General features: G+C 37.9%; 1 protein-coding gene across 12 annotated transcripts in view; it reads left to right on the top strand.

Moving 5' to 3' along the window:
• MAST2 (microtubule associated serine/threonine kinase 2) overlaps nucleotides 1-19,785 on the top strand; it is a 189,289-nt gene that overhangs the window by 156,365 nt on the left and 13,139 nt on the right. For all 12 annotated transcript variants that reach the window (XM_035332500.1, XM_035332501.1, XM_035332502.1 and 9 more), the window contains 11 exons: nucleotides 2,499-2,631; nucleotides 4,744-4,805; nucleotides 5,459-5,544; nucleotides 7,499-7,707; nucleotides 9,347-9,485; nucleotides 9,888-10,020; nucleotides 11,445-11,610; nucleotides 12,636-12,737; nucleotides 14,386-14,508; nucleotides 16,005-16,114; nucleotides 18,624-18,778. In XM_035332500.1, coding sequence (XP_035188391.1) covers nucleotides 2,499-2,631; nucleotides 4,744-4,805; nucleotides 5,459-5,544; nucleotides 7,499-7,707; nucleotides 9,347-9,485; nucleotides 9,888-10,020; nucleotides 11,445-11,610; nucleotides 12,636-12,737; nucleotides 14,386-14,508; nucleotides 16,005-16,114; nucleotides 18,624-18,778 — 1,418 coding nt within the window. The remainder of the gene's footprint in view (nucleotides 1-2,498; nucleotides 2,632-4,743; nucleotides 4,806-5,458; nucleotides 5,545-7,498; nucleotides 7,708-9,346; nucleotides 9,486-9,887; nucleotides 10,021-11,444; nucleotides 11,611-12,635; nucleotides 12,738-14,385; nucleotides 14,509-16,004; nucleotides 16,115-18,623; nucleotides 18,779-19,785) is intronic.

Here is a 19,785-nt window from a genome sequence, read left to right on the forward strand (position 1 = left end):
AGTGTGCGCGCGGTTGACATTTATCACTGGAGCGACGAGAAGATAAATGAGTTTTGCAGAGCTTTCTTTGGCAAGGTGGACCGGAGTGGTCCAACCTTTCCAATGACACCAGCTGTTGTAAACACCTGCTGAGGTGCTGTGAACCAGTAGACTTCAGAGAGTCCCCTAATTCCTCTGCCCTGACCCATGACTCTCAGACGGGTTGCTTGGCTGGGAACCCTATAGTGCAAGGAAGGCAGGAAACCTTGGTAAGTTTTGTGAACTCATCTCTATACCTGGAAGCACTTTCAAACGCAAGTCAGCTTTTAGTTGCAGATCAGTAGGTCTCCCAGGGTCATCCACCATCTTCTGCACCCGATGTTCTGCAAAGTGCAGGAGAGCAGGTGGAAGCAGTAGAGTCATTGAGATCTGAGTAATGAACTCCAAAGCATGTCGTGACAACCTTGAAAATGCAGTGGCTGATCTTTAAAGTGTAAAAATCATGTTTGGCTTTATATATTAGTCTTTCATTTTTTTTAAGCTTTATTGGCTTTCTGGCAATTTTTTCCATATATGTAATTCTGCTGACGTGAAGACATAAGTATTGATGTTCCTTTTATCCTATAAAAGAGCAACAACTATAGCAATGGGTAGTCTACCATTTAAATAGCTTTCCAACTACATTTTATTTTTATTTTGTAGCATATTTCTTGATAATCTAACATTTAACTTCATTGTTTGTGAATTTATAGACAAATGTTCTAAGATTTACTGTTAATGTTAACTTCAGTAACACAGCCTGTTTTTCTTTCTGCCATGTAAATGAAATGACTGACCACATCAGCAGTGGTTGGGATGGATGGGATTGTTGTGCTGGGAGTGAAGGCATGTAATTATTTTAAACTTCAGTTACTTGGCTTCAGTCTTTGTGTTACATGTTGGTCAGTGAAATGTTTGTTTATGGAATGAGTCTCTGGGGCTTCAAGAAAATCGCGTGTTTTGTGCATCATTGAAACCATCTTTTGGGAAAAAGTATGTAATTTGTTGGTTGTTTTTTTTTTTTTTTTTAAATATATTATGTGATAGCACTTCCCCCCCTTAGTAGGGACCATGCTTCTCCTTTTAAGTAAAACTGTACACAGATAACAAAAGAAATCTACTACAAAGAAGGCAGAAGTGGAATTTACTTCATTTTTGTACACGTGATTTTTTTTTGTCACCAGACATTTCTTTTCTTCTGTCCTTTACTCACCAATGAATGTCCTACAGCTGTATCTTGAAAAGTCCTTCCCTGACTCCACCTTCCCTCTCACCTTGTTCTCTAAATTATATTGCAGTACTGTTGATCACATCTCTGCCACAGTCCTCTGTGATCCCTGCTGTCTCCCAGCTCTCAGATAGCTGACTAATTCTTTTCCAGATAACTTAGAAGAGAACTTTGTTTCTTGCATTGTTACTGTCTTTGGTTGATGGACGTATCGAAGCAGCATTGCTTAGAGTAATCAAGAAAAAGCATCTTCTCTGTTTCTCTAGCCAAATACCTTTATATCATCATTTTCTCTAGCTTTTTTTCTTGTTCCTGTACTCTCTTTTCCCTCATACCGCTGGCCATACTCACATCCATTCTTTTCTGATAACTTGCGCTGCTTCCCTTTTTCCCCTCACATTTCACTAGAAAATTTTTGGAAGAGTTTTGCTCATTGCTGGTAAATAATAAAGTTTGTAGGGCAGAATTAAGGTTATTTAGTGATCTTGCTTCTAAGCAGCAGTGCTCTTGCACCTAGATATTGTCTTTTATTTCCAACTGTATCTATTGGTGTAGTAAAAAAGATCATACCTGCTTATAACCTTGGCTTTCCTTAGAGATCCAGTACACCAAACCTGAGCTGACATAATCTGCTCCCTTTAATAGTATTTCTTAACTGGAAAGTGAAATCTTCTCTGCTGGTAGACTAATAATCAGTATTTTATTAACAATTCTGTTAGGTATTTCTAAGGTTGGGACAGTTACAAAGTGAGGTGGGTGGGTGAGTGGTTTGATCAGAAGTGGTATTTGAAAGCAGGAGAGGTTCGTATTGGCTTAACTCCTCTGCCAGACAGAGGCGGCAGAAGAAGGCTCCTCAGTCCTCATCACCTTTCATGGCACAACTCAGAGACAAAATTAGGAGGTGGATCCAGGTTAATGTTTGCATTTTTATGACCTCATTATCTGATAGTCTGGTTTTGGTTCATAAAACTCCTACAATCCTTGTCATGTTTTGAATAGCAAATCGAAGCCAGTGGATGCCCACCAGGCTGTCAAGGCATAGCATTTTTGCAGAACAGGTTGGAATGCCTTGACTTGCTTGTACTATAAATGTTTAGCATTGCAGCTCAACCCAGAATTAGCTTTGGATGTTTCTGAGGAATCCAGATGATTCAAGCCATGCTCTTTCTCTCCAGTATGTCAGAGAAACCGTTCATTACTGTAAAGCTGAATCATTTACACCCCCCACCCCTTTCTCTCCACCTTTCTGCAGGAGTTTGATCCTGAGGAGTTCTACCATTTGTTAGAAGCTGCAGAAGGCCATGCCAAGGAAGGGCAAGGAATTAAATGCGACATTCCTCGTTATATTATCAGCCAGCTGGGACTTACCAGGGATCCCCTGGAGGGTGAGAACCCCTGTTTTGTACTCTCCAAACTACTGAAAGGATAACCAAATCTCCGGATACTAACTCCTGGCCACTACATAGCTAAAGGAAGCTTTTATTTTATTGGTTTAATTTCTAAGCCATTTGTCCTTATCTTCCTGTTTGTTGTCAAATTCTAGATTGTCTTTTCCAGCCCCTTGTCTCAAAGGAGCATTGCTGGGGTAAGGATCACACATCAACAATGACAGTTCTTTACTTATGGTGTTAATAATGTCTCCCTGTATTATAGCTGAAAAAATGTTAGGAAATGGCTTTATGGTTTAACTGCTTTCTCTGTGCTGCTGGGCAGTAAAAGTAAATTCACTTGTTTCTGTTCAGCCACTGCCTGCCTACTAGTGGGTCGGTTGGAAAGGATTTGGTCATCCCATTTGTTGGCCTCTCTGGAAAAAATTGTGACTTCCATGGACCAGGACCATGAAACCAGGACTAGTATGATTTTTTAAGTGGAGATGCCTGTATTTTTGCATCTTGCATAGCAGTGAAACCAAAAAAGAGTGAATTATAACCAGCACAGTATGTCATCAGAGTAGGAGGAGGAGTGCCTTGTTGCACTGCCTGATAACTGAGTACTTCATGTGAAAATAGCAGCAATATTGATGCGCGATTCAGTGAAGAGTGCATATATTTTCAATTTTCTAAAGTAGATGCACTATAAACATAATGTCAGTTAATGAGTAGTTCACTTGGATATAAAAGTTTTTATTTCTGCTCCCAAAAGAGCAGAAAAACTGTTTTCCAGACAGTTTATGATAATTAACACAAGTTTATACTCAGAGAAAATCTAGTTTGTGATGAAGAGGGTTTATTTTACACTTGATGGTTTTTAGAAATGTTGGATATTGCACTTAAACATTTGATACATTTTTAAGAGGTCATAAACATTTGCTTTCTACCTGTTACAAAGTTTGATAAGGTCCATGAAATTACAATGCTTTTTAGACACTGTATGAGTAATGTTTTAGAAGAAAGTAGAAGCTTTTCTGCTAGGTCCCAGAATTATATATAGTAAAATGAATATGCTGTAAATGTACAGAGCCCCGGAAGATTCCGACTTCGGAATTCGTGAGTTAATATTTTTGTCTGGCACTCTGCTAGCTTACTCTCTCTTCCTATGACAAGTTTTACGAGCATGCACGGCTTGCTCAGCAACAATAGGAAGTGTGACAGAGATTGGAGATTGCTGCAGAATATTTCAGTGATTGAACTGTACTTTTTGTTTTCCCTAGAGAGCATAATTTTACCATAAATTAGTGGTCTGGATAGGACTAGTTTAACTTCTATGGTGTTTACTCGAATGACAGTGACAGGTTGACTTCAAGTGAAGAGCTCTTCAGGAAAATTTCTACCAAAGATTGCTAAATGCAATTTAATAGCATTTGTTGAAATCTGACATTAAAGGAAAATTTTCCTTTGATCCCTGTCATGGGAGAGAACCTTTCCATCACTAATTCCCCTTACTAAAGTCAAATTTTCTTTAGAAATGTGTGGAGATGTCAAGGTGCCTTATTTCCTTTCTGTAAGGAGGGCACCCAGAAATGTCAATGATGTCTGTTCAGAGACTCATAGTTAATGTAGGATTTGGTTCTGCAAAGTTTATAGCATCTCCTAAGACAGCTGAGTAGCCTAAACTAACTGAATTTCTCACAGTTTGCTGCTGCTCAGCATTTTGCAGAACCGTACACATTTCATGGGGAGAGGTTGTTTGAAATGTAATTCTTTTTATTTTCTGAGTACAGAGGTGCCACCATCTATATGCATGGAGTAGGTTTTAACGTTAACTAGCTGGCAGTTTCCTTAAAACTGCATTTGTTGCTTTACTTACTGTAGAAACCATCTACAATAAGTGATGCTGAGATTAGGACAATTAATTATATTCATTTTTATATAAAATGCTGCTTACAATTTACAAGATGTTAAAGGTTAGCACTGCATAATTGGGGTGACTTTTTACAGAGGGGAAGTATGTCCTTCATAACCTACAAGCACCTCTTAAAATCCTGTTTGTCTTGTACAAACAAAGAGAATAGTGTTTGATTGAGATCATTAAGAGTAATCTCTCCCCTTTCTTTTCAGAAATGGCCCAGCTGAATAGCTATGACAGCCCAGACACTCCTGAGACAGATGATTCAGTCGAGGTAAAGCAGTAATACACTCATACTGTCTAGCACTTTTTTTTTTTCCTCTGGAAAGAAGTAGTCTACAATAAAGAATTAATTATAACGCAGTGGAATTTTAATAAAAAAAAAGAAAAAAAGCGCTGACATTCAAAAGCACTAAAGTATACACTCATAACAATGTGCAAATCTCTACTGTGGAGGTGAAATGCATAAAAAATGCAAACAGACGTTTATAATCAAATTTTGTTTATGTTTCATTGGAGTTGCAAACAAAAATCGTTTGGAGAAACTCTTTATATTTGCATTTGTAAAACATGATGGGAATTGAAAAGAGATGAATTTAGTTACAACTGTTGGAAAAATGTAGTTATATAACTCAGTAGGTTTCAAAGATCCCTAGTTTTTTAGTTTATTGGTATTTTCAATATGTTATGGAAAGGTCTGAATCTTACAGTTCCAATGATTTTCTGTACTAATACTTGCAGAGGAAATCTGCAAGGCTGCTAGGGATGCAGATGATTATCCTGAAGCTGAGGACTCCAGAGCTTTAGAAATGCTTTGAGTTTGGGTAAATGCTGCTTAAAGAAGAAAAGGACAAAAGAGTGAAGTATAGAATGAAGTTGCTCCTGTACTCAATTTCCTTTTTTTTTTTTTTGGTCTTCTTTCCCCAGAGCCGTGGAGCCTCCGTCCAGTCAAAGAAAACTCCATCTGAAGAAGAGTTTGAAACTATTAAACTGATCAGTAACGGTGCTTATGGGTAAGGCTTTTTAGGCTTTGCTTTAAAAGAAAATACTATTATCATTCTACCCAATAAAGGGTAATTGCAAAGTTAGACAAATTACTGTTTTCTGTTGGGTCCAGAGTATAAAGAACTTTGCCTAAGTCTTGGTGCATACTTGTGATGTCTTCTGCATTCTTGTAAGAGATGCCATTTCTTTCATGTTCTCAGGGTTTATTAGGCAGTACCCCCTGTACCTGGATGTATTTCCTGACTGTGAAGGTCTTAACGTTGTGCTGAACTGGCACCCAGCTTCCAGATTATTGGTTGCTTGTAAAAATAAATTGGCCCACGTTAAAGCTTTCAGAATGTTGTATTCCTAATCCCTCTGTGGCACAAATTTGCTGAAGCCCTTCCAAGCTGTGGCCTCAAATCTGTTCTTGCAGTAATTATTTCTGTAGCGTTTTTTTTTTGTGGTAGGTAGATAATATATAGACACTTCAGTACCTTGGCTTGAGATGACAAAAATGTTTTCCCAAAACATTGTTTCTAGGAGAAACATTGTCACTTAGTTTATTGTGGAATTTCCTAAACAATAGTTTGTTTTGAGTCTGAGAAAATTATTTTGTACCCCTTTCTTTATTGTATATCAAGGCACCCTACTTGCAGTTCCTTTCATGCTGAGTGTGTAAGTCCTGCGATTTCTGTTTGTATAAAGGCTGCCTAACTGAGGGAGGGTAAAATTCTGTAGTTGCAAATGTTTTTGATGACTCATTCAAGCAGCAGGAATGTTGAGAAAGAAGTTGTTTATAATTTTGCATTCTTGCATGTGTTCAGATTATATATGTAATGTGGCTGTTTGTGAGCACTTGAAATACCAAGATAAATACTAAAATTATATACAGGCAAATGTGAGAAGTAATAAAGTAAGAGTGCTATTAGATTTTATTCATTGAAGAATACAGAATGAAACTGGTCAGTTAAAATTTTAACTGATCTTCCAAACCTATCCTGAATTTTAAAGATGATTCCTGAACTCTTTGCAGTTCATAAATCTTGACGAATGATTTTGATTAGGCCCTAACTATGAACAGTGATTCAGTAGGTCATAATATCAAAACTTAAGCAAGCGTGTGCTTGAGTGTTTTGTAGAAGTGGGTGCTCAGTTAATAGCAACTTGTTTTTTATTTTAAATTGTGGAAAAAGTGTAGGTGTATTTTTTAGTCTGTGAAGACACAATGGAGCAAGTTTGAAGCACTGCATTGTTAGACAAGAAGCTTTTCATGTTTTCAGTCACATTTCTGCACAGCCCCCATGATTTAAAAATAACTTTGTAAAATGTGGGGAGATGTTGTAGTTCTGCTGTTACTCATTCCTGTCTTTGTATTTGGGTGTATTTTACAGTCAGCTGCTTGTGAGACACAATAACATGTTAAATGCAATATACTCCAGGGAAAAGGAAGCAAGCATTGATTCAGAAAGGCAGGCAAACCGGATGAAAATTTCATTTGCAAACAGTGTTACTAATGTGCAGGAATCTAATGATCTGCAAATGATAGAAATGTGAGAGATACTGAAGGAAATCCCTCGTGACAGTGTTGCATCAAATTAACTTTATGGAGCTTGGAAAGAAATCATGCTGATTTCATATATTTTGGATGTTTTTTAGTGAAATAGTGACTATAGTATTGAAAAATACAAGCCTCACTGCACTGACACTTAAGGAAGTTTGTGACATTTGTGCCTGAATTATCTCCTTGTTAGTCACATCAACAAAAATGCTCCTGAATTCAGAAAGGCAGAGTAGCTTTGGAAGGAAGCATGAGAGGTCTCCTTCTTTTTGAGGGGAGTTTGGCAGTGAGATGGGATTTTATAGTCACAAATATGTCTATTGGGATCCATTCAAAGGAGTTACCATCCACTGTTTGTTTTTTGTTTTTTAAATAGTTCAAACTGAAAATGGAACTTTTGCTCTTGGTATGTGGTTTTCTAGAGCGGTGTATTTGGTGCGACACAAGACCACCCGTCAACGTTTTGCCATGAAGAAGATCAACAAACAGAACCTAATTTTGAGAAACCAGATCCAGCAGGCTTTTGTCGAGAGAGATATCTTAACATTTGCTGAGAACCCCTTTGTAGTCAGCATGTTCTGCTCCTTTGAGACCAAGCGCCATCTGTGCATGGTTATGGAGTACGTGGAAGGTATGTTTGTCATCATCTACACCTGCAAAGCACCTACACGTAATGAGTCTCATTATAAAGGATGCCGCTTCTAAGTGGCTTACAAGATGTGTACCTTTGGGTGTAACGTCGATCAGCATGCTGCTCTGAATGCAACAGGGAGGAAGAACAACTTGTGTGTGCTATTTCTTTCTTCATGTCGAGTGAGGTCAGTCAGCCCTGCAGCAGCAGGGGAGATCATGATGCCCTTTTAGGGAGGAGTATATGGACTGCTTGGGCTGAGCTGGAGAAATGTGAGTCATTCTGCCCCTAGTATGGTTTTGTATAAGGAGATACTCCAGTTGTGAATCCCTGTGACTAACACAGCATGATTGCAGTGGAGCTGAGGAAACAGAAAGCCACATGTAGAAAAGTTGGAGGGGTCAGAAGTCATCGTGAGCTTTCCAGTCCTCAGTGGAGAGACATCCTCCTGCTCTTCTTTGGGATGGCATAGCAAGATTCATTGCATGCTTGCTTGGCATTAGAGAAAGGCAGTTAAGAAACATCACCAAGAAACAGTCTTTGTTCCTTACCAGCCTTTTAAAAATACTCTGCTGTTTTGTTGTTTGCTTTTTTTCCTTACTCACTGGATTTTATTTTTATTTTATTTTATTTTATTTTATTTTATTTTATTTTATTTTATTTTATTTTATTTTATTTTATTTTATTTTATTTTATTTTATTTTATTTTATTTTATTTTATTTTATTTTATTTTATTTTATTTTTATTGTAAGTGATATGTTTCCTCCGGTAAATAGAACTAATCTCTTATGCCTGGCTTGCTTGACTGAATGTTTGTGGGAAGCAAACTTACAGTTACCGTGTTAGTGCTCTTTCAAATAAATTAATGTAATGATAACAGATGTATCGACATAAAAAAATGTTAATTCCTGTTTGCAAGTAGAGATGAAGGATGAATGAAATGTGTGGGCAGTATTCCTTCAGAAACCTGAATTGAGGACCCACTAACTTATTTTCGTCGTACCATTGTGTCCAATGATGTGGCTGCTTCTCCATGCATGGGAAGAGCCAGGTAGTAGCCTTAGCATTTGCTTACTACTTTAAGAAGCTCATATATCAGAAGTAGTATCTGCCACAGTGGTGGAAAGCAAAGACATTTATACAGAGGCAAAATGGTCATGAACAGTCCTTCCCTTAGGGCTTGCTTATAGTTTGGAAAATGGCATCTGTACAATTGTTGAGCTAAATATTTCTTGCTTTCCTGAGCCATACAGAAATTAACAGAAGTGCACTGGAGAGAAGGTTTATCCTGATGTGTTTTACTGATAATAAAGATAAGGCCAGAAGAATCTCAGTTCTACTCTTCAATCACAGTTTATTTTTTCAGCTGTTCAGCACTCGGTGGTGTTTGTTGTGTTGTGCCATTTTGGAAGAGAACAGGCATACCAAGCATACCTGCATCTCAGTTTTCCTAAGATTTTAATATTTATTTGAAGATCAAGACTGAGTTGAGAGACAGTTTTAGAATTTGGGGTAACAGTGTAGAGATACAAAGCCTTTAGGAAATTTGCTCTGGTCACCTAGTATTGTAGTCCCATAGCTGTTCTTTGTTACTGGTATTTGCTATTTCACTGTGCCATATTTGCAACTTTTTTCTAGGAGGTGATTGTGCTACACTTCTCAAGAACATTGGTGCCCTACCTGTTGACATGGCGAGAATGTATTTTGCTGAGACTGTTCTAGCATTGGAGTACCTACACAATTACGGGATCGTTCACCGTGACCTAAAACCTGATAAGTAAGTCTTCAGCTCTTCAGAAGCTAGAGGAAGAGAGCCAGTTCTTTGGAGGCTCTCTACATTGGCAGGAGGATGTGAGGGCTAGAGACGGTAGAGATTTTCAATGGCATCTAACATGCAGGAGGTTTTAGGGATTTGCTACTGATGTACAGAACCAGACTGGCACTGAGAAAGAGTAGGAAGAACATTTTCAAATATTATCTTGAAGCTGTTACTGCATTGGTGAAATAATGGCAGAAGACAACCTGATTTCTGGCTGCCTTAGCAGCTCTGTGATGGTCTTTCTTAATGCTAATGTGATTAGCATTATCTTGTATTCTTCCTTTTTTTTTTTTTTTTTAATTCCTTTTGGGAAACAGTTCATTGAGTGTTGCATTATTTTGCTTTTCCTCTTTCTTCTAGTCTCCTGATAACTTCCATGGGTCACATTAAACTTACAGACTTTGGACTGTCTAAAATCGGGTTAATGAGTCTTACAACTAATCTTTATGAGGGACACATTGAGAAGGATACCAGGGAATTTCTGGACAAGCAGGTAAGCTTGGATAATTTTCTTTGTTGATGTGGGATCCAGCTGTCTTGGGTTTGAATCAGAGTTTGTAGCGCTCCCTGTCTACCTTGATGTTGTGCTGTGTGCTTTGTAATTGAATGAAAAGATATGAGTCCATTCTCATATTTGCACGCAAATTTGTGTTGTTTATTCTTTTTTTTTTTTTCTTTTTCTTTTTTTTCTTTTTTTCACTTTCTCATTTTGAAGTGATGCACTTGAGCTCTTAGTTCAGGATATCAAAGCTGTCCTAGGCCAAAGTGCAGGCAGGAACAGGTTTTTTTAGGGAGGTAACACTGCTTTTTCTGGAAGGTTGTTACACAGTCTCCCCCTTCTGATGCTTAGAAAGTTCATGGCAAGTTCCAATATTTTTCTTCTTATAATTTTGTATGATGGCTTAAACGTTGATTTTCATCACCATGGTATTTCCTAAAGGTTACTTTCCTCTCTAGTCTTCATTTTGCTAGGCTTGACCAGTTATGTTCTTTTAGGTAATGAGATAAATTTTCCTTTGATGAATTAATAGCTCTTTCATGCACCTGTTTCAGCTTGAGATGATTTTTCCTGGGCATAGTTGACAGGAACTATATACTGTATTCTGGATACAGGCTCACAAGTGCCATGTATAAAGGGATTATAAAATCCTTATCTCTTCTGCAGATACTTAGGATCACAGCTGAATTTTCTTTTTTAGCTGTGCCAAGCCTTAATTCATAATCATCCTATGGTAAACTAAGAGCACACAAGGGATTGTGTCTTCCTTTGCTTCTGAGTCATAGCATTTTTTGTAGCTGGAGCTCTCCTTGGTCACTAGATCATAGTCTTGCATTTTGCAGCATTATATTTTTTACAGCTACTTTGTTATTGTTGTTGCTTCCAAGCCCAAGGCAACCTAGTTCTTCCAACGTGACGTCCTCAGCCGTTGTCTGTGCCAGCTGTACATCTCAAGTTTAAATGCTAAGTGTGTCATGGCAGTGTGTTGCTAATTCTGCTAGTGCAGAGATGTAAGAGTTTTGTCAGAATTCCGTCCCTGATAGCTGTAGCTGTGCCAGTAGAAATCCATCAGGCAGACAGACATATTCAGACAGAATCTGCATTTTTCCCATATGCCTTAGTGCACCAGAGAATGACTTGGCTGGCACGTCCACGCTCGGAACATTTCACAATATATGATATAATTTCTGTGCAGGTAATGTGTTCCCTCTACAGACTCTTGCTACGTGGAAGTAGTTTACAGTCTAGAATGATTAGTGACAAAACATTATGTCTCTTTCAAAGCTCTGATTAAAACAAATCAAATGAAAAAACAAACAAACAAACAAAAAAAACAACCTAACACATACATTCAAATCAACTTTGATATGAATTTGACACTCTGTAGGCTGATTGCTTTCTTGTGTGTTTCTCTCCAGGTCTGTGGGACTCCAGAATACATTGCGCCAGAAGTGATCCTGCGCCAGGGTTATGGGAAGCCTGTGGATTGGTGGGCCATGGGCGTTATCCTGTACGAGTTTCTAGTTGGCTGTGTTCCTTTCTTTGGTGACACACCTGAAGAGCTGTTTGGACAAGTGATCAGTGGTATGTTTCTGTTCTAGTCCTCAAGTGGTTTGCAAAGTGTGCAGTGAAGTAAAACTTTAAAAGTATTGAGGATCTGTAGTTTACTCAAGATAAAAGGCAACGGTTCTTTCTTCCTAAATTTTTAGGTATTTATCTTTGTGTCAAAGTAGCATTCATCTGATTCCAGCTATTGAAAGTTGTTGAGTACTGTCTTGCTAGATAGTTCTGCCAGTACACATGGCATGAGAGTTACGCAAGTCCCTGTAGGACTGGGGAAGAATATTTGAGGATTTTTTGTTGTTCTCTTTTAACTTAAATGATGGAGAATATGAATGGAGCAGCTGCCAACTAGCCTAATTCACTCTGATTTTGGTTGTTTCTTCTGTAGGTGTAAATGTCAGCCAATTAGTAATTGTTGTAGAAATGAAGTAAAAAGGAAATTCTGAGCAAAACAAATTGATGCCATTGTCCTCGGTACCTTCATGTCCTATGGATTTTTAAAACTGCTTGGAGCTGGATGAACAATTGCTTTGTGTTCTCTCAGTGAATATGCTAGTGAAAACATTTCCTGTTGGGAATGCTTTCTGAAACAGTAAATTTTTAACACACTTGGCAAATATCCCTAGCAAAAAGCAGATTTCAGTGAGGAACTAAATTTGATGCATGAAATGCTTACCTGTGAATTGTTCCAAGTATAACTAGTGTGGAATGCGCGGGCACAAGATACAGCCACAATATTGTCAGTGTCATTGTTTATGGATTGTCATGGAAGTCCAATTTCAGACTTTATTAATAGAGTTCTTAATGCATTTTTTTTCCTCCGCAAGCAGTGCTTGGATTGACAGCAGCTCTAGCTGAGGCTGAATTTTATGCATTTTGGAAAATGTCAGTGCTTGAATTATATTAAGTATGCAAGCTGCTGAATTTAAGGTATTTGCAATTCTGGGGAAGAACTGAGCATTGCATTTTACTGTGTAGGAATGTGAATGGTTATTCAAATTGGTTGTGAAGCAGGTAGAAAATGTCAAGTCTTTTTTTGTCCCCAGATGAAATTGCCTGGCCAGAAGGTGATGATGCACTGCCACCAGATGCCCAGGATCTCATTTCTAAGCTTCTTCGCCAAAATCCTCTGGAAAGAATGGGAACAGGTAGGAAACCTATGAATAGGAAAGTACTACCCAGAAGCAGTAAAAGAGGCTACCTTGCCTGTATGGCACACCGATCCATGTTGAAAAATATTGGTCTAGAGCTGAGAAAATGTTTATTCTGGGTTTGATGAAGCTCTGAAAATTAGTGTAGACTGCACACGTGTCAGACAGGTATTACTGTTTTGTTTGGAAAACAAGAAAGAGACGCAATCAGGTTTGTAAAATCTTCTCAAATTTGTGCTATTCTAGTTAAGGCTTGAGGGTTGTGCCTTGATTTGAGAAGTGTATAATCAGATTTCTTTTCAGTTCCCTTCAGCTATGGGCTTAATCCCCTACAATGAAGTGAACTCATTGGTATAATAAATGAAAACTTTCCCATTCATAGAGACCTGTATTGTAGAATTCTCCAAACATACAACAAAGTCTTAATACAATCTCTTGGGCAAAGTCAGATGTGTATGCCAATCTTTTTGTATTACAATGTCAGACTCAGAGTTTTACAAGCCAATACTTCTCATTTCCTGATAGTAAAACAAACAAACAAATAAAAATACACAACAAAATTATCTTTAGGTGCCCTTCTGTTTTAATGTAATTTGTCCAACACTGTGGCTTCACAGGACTGGTTGTCCGTTTCCTAGATATCATTTGTTTGATTTAAATTTGGATTTTCAATTGATAAGGATTTTTTTTTTTTAAAAAAAAGGATAAAATTAAAACTAAATCGATAGCAATCTCCAAAAGCATGTATTTAGCAAACTTAACATATGTACACACGAGGGTGATCAATGGAACAGAAATTAATAATATAATCAGATGATTTTCACATGTTTCTTGTCTATCTCAAATCCATGTACTTGAAAGCTGTTGCTGTCATGGAAAAGAGGCAGAGTTTCTTGCCTTATCAAATGAGTTGAGGGACTGATTTTTTTGATTCCTTACATACCTGTAATGCTGAGACTGCTGTTCCACTTGGCATCTCTTACTGCTACGGGCACTCAGCAAACCTTTTATCTCTTCTCCTTCGCTATGCTCTTTTTATTATTATTATAATGACAGTAACATCTTTTATGAATATTAATTTCATCTGAAAAAATCCCACTTGCTAGTAGACAGATAATCCTTAGTTTTTTCTTCTGGGTACCCATGAGGTTGTTAACTCATAAGATATTAGTTAAAAGATACTAATTCAGGGAGGTATGTAAGCCTCTGCCTTGATTTAAACAAATGAGTTTATTCATGAGAGTGGAGCCACTCACGTGCTGAGTACCTTTCTTAGTTTGCTCTGTTTATTTAGCTATGAACAAGGTGGTATTTAGAATTTGGAAATTTTAAATTAAGATATTAATTAGTTCTTAATCTTGCAATTTGCTGTGGAATGTAATAGCAGAAGCTGTCTTCCAGCCAGTTTAGTCATGTGTTGTCATTAAATATGAAGAAGAGGTAGGAAGGATTAAATCTTGGTCAGATTTTATCCTATATCACCACTTTGATAAAAGGATGAGTTCTTTCTCAAAATTCCTGGAAAAGGCATGATGTAAATGTACCTGGGTGCATTCTTATAGACTCTTGATATTTTTAGGGTTTCTTTTTCTTGTTAATGCGAACACTGAAAGAAATACTCTGCAATAAATGATGCTTATTTCAGGTAGTGCCTTTGAAGTGAAACAGCATCGGTTCTTTAAAGATTTGGACTGGAATGGATTACTTCGGCAGAAAGCTGAATTCATCCCACAGTTGGAATCTGAGGATGACACAAGCTATTTTGACAGTAAGAGTAAAGATTAGGCATAAACTGCATTGTGTTTTTTGTGTGTACTTCATTTCTGAAGTTGTCAAAGATAAGTCATTGTTAGAAATTGAATAGAACGCTTGATGGAAATTCCTTTTAAAAGTTTCTGTGGAATGCCAAATAAGGTTTCTTTGAAAGCAAATGAATTTTAAATGAAAAAAATGTGTCTGTTAAAGTCAATTGGCCTTTCACTGGTTCCTGTGGACTTGCCAGCCTCGACCCTGCAGTGAGAGATGCTGTATTTGTTATGCTGGGTTTATTACAGGTCTTCCAAAGCATTTGGTGTGTCCAACTTCCTTGAGTTTCTGAGGAATGGAGGAATGTTTCCCTAGTGACTGTTTTCAGCCAGTAAATGTTTCTTTTACAAAAAACAAAAACAAAACAAAACAAAATCCCACCACCCAAACCGTGAAGACAAATGTGAATTGCCATGGTATGAGTACTATGCAAGATTCATGGCATTTCCCGATAAGAGAGACCCAGTACCCAGCTCTGAGTGCATCCTGTTGGGTAGAAGCACCACATGATGTTCAGCAGTGCAAGTCGGTGGGTCTATCATGTGGGACCGACAAACTCCCCAGTTGTCCGGGCGCGCTCAGCACATTATCAGGATGACTTTGAGGCAAGCGCTATGTAAGGACTGGAATTCTCACATCCAGGAGTATCTCACATAGATGTTGATAAAGGTTGGTGTTGCTGTTACAAACAATGCCGAAAAAAAATAGAATTTATAAAAGTATCTTTCTGGCTGATACAGTGCAGCAAATTTGGCTCAGCATAGCAATCGGCTTTCTGTAGCCAAATTTATTAACATCCCCTTCTGCAAAATCTAATGTGGCTGGCTTAGAATTACAGTGCCGCAAATCTCATAGCACAAAATCTCTTTGGAGGCAGTTTAGATTTTTGCATTAAAAATAGCTTTGCATATTGGCTGCTTGCCCATTTTCTTTCACAAAACCTAATCCTTTTCTACTTGTGGGAGGGAAAAGAGGAAATATTTTGGGGGGTAAATATTTTTATTTTTTAAAGAGGGCTTGTATCTATGAATGCAGGGCAGACTTTGTACAGTCATAAAGCTGTTGATTGGAAACTGGGGCAGTGAATTGTTTCCTTGTCTCCTTCCATTGGATTGGTATGCCTTAGGGAAGAAATATTCTACTACAAAGGATCTGCAGGATTAGACACACATAAAATTTGTGCTGAGTATCAGCATTTAGAGTATGGCTGATGATAGAAGATAAATTCAGTTGGAAGGAGGTATTCTTCACTGCTAATTGTACAGGATGAGCAAAACGGGATGAATGTGTTTCAGTATTAAAGAAAATACATTTTATGATGTATGAATGCTCCAGCTTCTTTGTAGGTGGACAAGTAGGAATTGGTATAAAGGCTGTTCTGTGGTAAGCATGCACTGCTTGAGGTGTCAGAGTTCTCAGTGCTCGGTGCACTGGTGAAATCTGCTGTGTTGTTTACAGCCCGCTCAGAACGGTACCAACACCTGGATTCAGAAGAGGAGGAGGACACTAATGATGATGATCATGTGGAAATACGTCAGTTCTCCTCATGCTCACCAAGGTTCAGCAAGGTAGGAGCATGCTAGCTTGTTGAAAGAAAGAAGTCTAGAGAGGAACACCATTTCAGAGGCCTTCAGTGCTTCATATGAGGTTCATATTTTATTCATGCAGCTGATATGTGGGAATTGCATGATGTTTACTATTGACTAAGGAAAGAAAGAACTGTGGACATATGCTTGCTCTGTGATAGTTTATGTCCTATTGGAAGGTGGGTGCAAGGTTAATAGGAGAATGACGTTTTGTATTTCTCAGTGTTTCACTAATGCACAAGTTACTGCTGAGGTCTCTCCTGCATCTGATAGCCTGATGTTTTTACTAATGACTTCAGTGCTGGCATAGGGAGTGCCCAAAGATTGTTTGATTTGAGCACTGTCATTCTGAAAAGGATATTCCAGTAGGTGACAAAATGGTATTAGGATTAAAATCGATTGGTCTAAACTCAAGGGGATCCCATGCAGTAAGAGCACATGCGAAGTTCTACACCTCTGCTATTCATAGTTTTTAACAGAAGGTGACATGGCAGTTTGAAAGAGAAGGATCATAGCACATCTGGGCACATCGTGCACCATGAGGTAAATATGCCTGATTATTGAGGCAAAAGACAATTATCATAGAGAGCAAGCAAGGTAAATGAAGAAATCCCTTCCATCTGCTTTAGCAGTAGATAGGGTTTAGCTGGAGTTCTCTGTCCTGTTCTGGGCAATGCTCTTGAAAGTAAACGTGGAACGCTAAAAGAGAGGAAAGCAAAAAAAAAAAAAGATCTGAGATCTACAAAGTGTAAAACCTGAAAGACTTCCAAATACATATCTGTTAGAGAGAAGGGAGTATATGTTGCTCTTCCTGTTCTACCCAAAATAGATATGGAAACATGGGTAAGAGGAGTTATAGATTAGATGGTAAGAAGAAGTTTCCAATTTTGAAAATTAATTAAGCAGTGGCATGGACTGCCTGGGGAATTTGTAGATTTTCCATCGCTGGCAGCTTTTAAGAACAGGTTGGAGAAACATCTGCCAGGTGACTAAAAGAGAGTTGGTTCTGCTTTGAGGTAGGGAAACGGACAGGATGTCCTGAGGACGTTCCTTCTAGCCACACTTTCTGGATTCAATATGCCTTAACTCAGGCCTGTGCAGGTCTCTGATTCTGATTTAGGTGATCTGAAATAAACTGCTATTCCAGACATTTCAAAATTGTACAACTCCACTATTAGCTTAGATTAAATGAAGTATGTTTGAGGGAGAGGCAGAAGGGAGAAGAAAGGCAGAAGGGAGAAGAATCGCTTTTTTGGGGTCATCTCTCTCTATGAACAGGAGAGCATATTTCTCACTTCTTGTTGAGAAGGGAGTATGCATTTTATATAGGGCTGCTGAAAGATTTATTTTTTCATGACAGTTCCTCTAGGTTTCCACTACTGAAGTCTGTTTTGAAGAACCAGTTCATTCTTCTTTTCCTCAGATGGGCTACAGTAGCTTAAGTAACAGTTCCTATGAATTTTATGGATTTGCTCCTGATTTGAATCACCAAAAGTATGTTTAAAATTGGGCCTGACAATTGGTTGGGATTTTGAAAAAGTTCTCATAAGTATGTAAGGGTTTCTTTTCTTCTGTCTTTTCTCACCATGAGTATTATTCTTGTGTTAGACTGAAGCTTTTCTTTAGGGTTCAATGTTTTTGCCACAAAGAGAAAAAGTTCACTTTTAATGAATTTATTTTAAGATCTGGAAAATTATACAGCATTTGTAATGTGGGAGGCATAAAAGGCTCATTATATTTTGAAATTCTTGCCTGACAATTCAGCCATATGATTTATTAATAGTTATCTTGTTGATGCTCTGAATTTTTAATAACATTATTTTCATTAATCTCTTCTTATGTAAATGAGGTCCACAGTCAAGTGTAGTTTTAAAAGGATGGATTTTTTTGCTTAATCATTTAATTATTTAAAGACGGCTGTAAAACCAAGAAAGGCACTTTCATTAAGCTGTCAGCATTATAGTAGATTCCTTGAGGAGGGCAGGACTTTTTTGTTCTGAAATAAGCTTGGGGCAACGCTGATAGACTGATGATAATGAAATGGGGTCATGAGCATGATGCCTATCACTGAATTGAATTTGTTTAGTAAGATTTCAAGATTCAGATGCCAGCCTTCAAGACTTGTGGAGTCTGCTTTAGCAATACCTCTTCTTAGATACGAGAATTGTTAAAATAATAATAATAATCATAAAGTAGTAATTAGTTCCCAGAAAAATCTTAGTATTTCTGTGGTGTGTTGGGCTGTTTTCAGAGGACAGGTGTTGGGTGCTGTTGTAGAAAGGAATATTTCTTGTTTCTGAAGCTTGCCTATTTCCTTTTCTCCCTGGTATGCTCTGAGCATGTCACATCTGCATGGTGTTACTAAGTCAAAGAGCATTGCCAAGTTCATACACGGAATATCTTCCATCTTGAGAAGAGGTTGTGCCCCTTGGTCAAAAGAGGCCATGTAGGTTTGTTTTCTCTGTACAGAAGAATCTTTTGCTATCTGCAGGTATACAGCAGCATGGAACGTCTTTCCATCCACGAAGAGAGGAAAACACCACCACCAACTAAACGGAGTCTGAGTGAAGAAAAAGATGACCGACTGGACAGCCTTGGTGGCTTGAAAAGTCGAGACCGCAGCTGGGTGATTGGGTCTCCTGAAATGTAAGTTCAGTAGAACTAAATCTGTTGTTTTGTCAAAGCATATGAGAAAGGCTGATCTGTTCCAAAATGTTCCACGTCCACTTTTAGGTCAGGAATGCTTCATGTGATATTTCCATAGGTGAGACCTGTTAAGTGGAAGAGGTAGCTGAAAACAAATGTGTAGAAATTATGTAGTCCTTAAATGTATCCAGTTAAGTACTAATTTCTCCTAAATTTGTAGCAAATACGTTAAATTAATTTAAAGGAATTTTAACCTTCAGTAAAGCTTTCCATTTGTGGAAAAGCTAGTTCTGTTGGAGATGTACCAACAGCAGTTTTTTCTTCAACATCAAAGTCTGGTCTTTTTGCCATTTGTCACAAATTAGAGAAACCATTAGGACAGTCCAAAGTTTCCAAAGTTCAGAATATTCCCCCCCAAATCTTTTGTTCTAATAAAAACACCAGGAAAATATACAAATGCCCAGATTTTGGATTACCACGTTTCCAGCATAACTGAAATAATTGTCAAACTTGTCTTCAAAAAGGGCTCTCTCTCATTTTGTGCAACTCCTGTAAAGCTTTTACACTAAAATTTGGCATTGGAAAGATCATAAAATGTGGTTGTGATCTAGTCTCTATGACTCCATTCAAAAAACATTTTATAGATTATGCTTTCAACTGATGTTCTCTTCATCTTGAATCAGGCCTTCCTGGCTTGAAATTTACAGCCGCTTTGAAAGAGAAATGAATGCCAAAAGTGGATGGTGATTTGCATTTTGTAATTGTGATTTTTATAATATTTAGTATCATATTTATTGCACTAGATCTATTTTTTTTGTTCTATTCCTTTCTTAGAAGGGGTTTACTGGAAATCTAAGCTCAGGTGATACCCCCAAGCTTTGCTGTTTTAGGAACCTAATGATGTAGCTTGGTCTCGTAACTTCACCTAAAATTGACTTCAGATGTGCGACTTGGGTCTGTGCACTCCTTTTGTCCTTAAGTTCATCATTCTGCTAGCTTAACTGAGG

Source organism: Oxyura jamaicensis, chromosome 8 (assembly GCF_011077185.1).
Source record: "Oxyura jamaicensis isolate SHBP4307 breed ruddy duck chromosome 8, BPBGC_Ojam_1.0, whole genome shotgun sequence".
Taxonomy (NCBI): Eukaryota; Metazoa; Chordata; class Aves; order Anseriformes; family Anatidae; genus Oxyura; species Oxyura jamaicensis.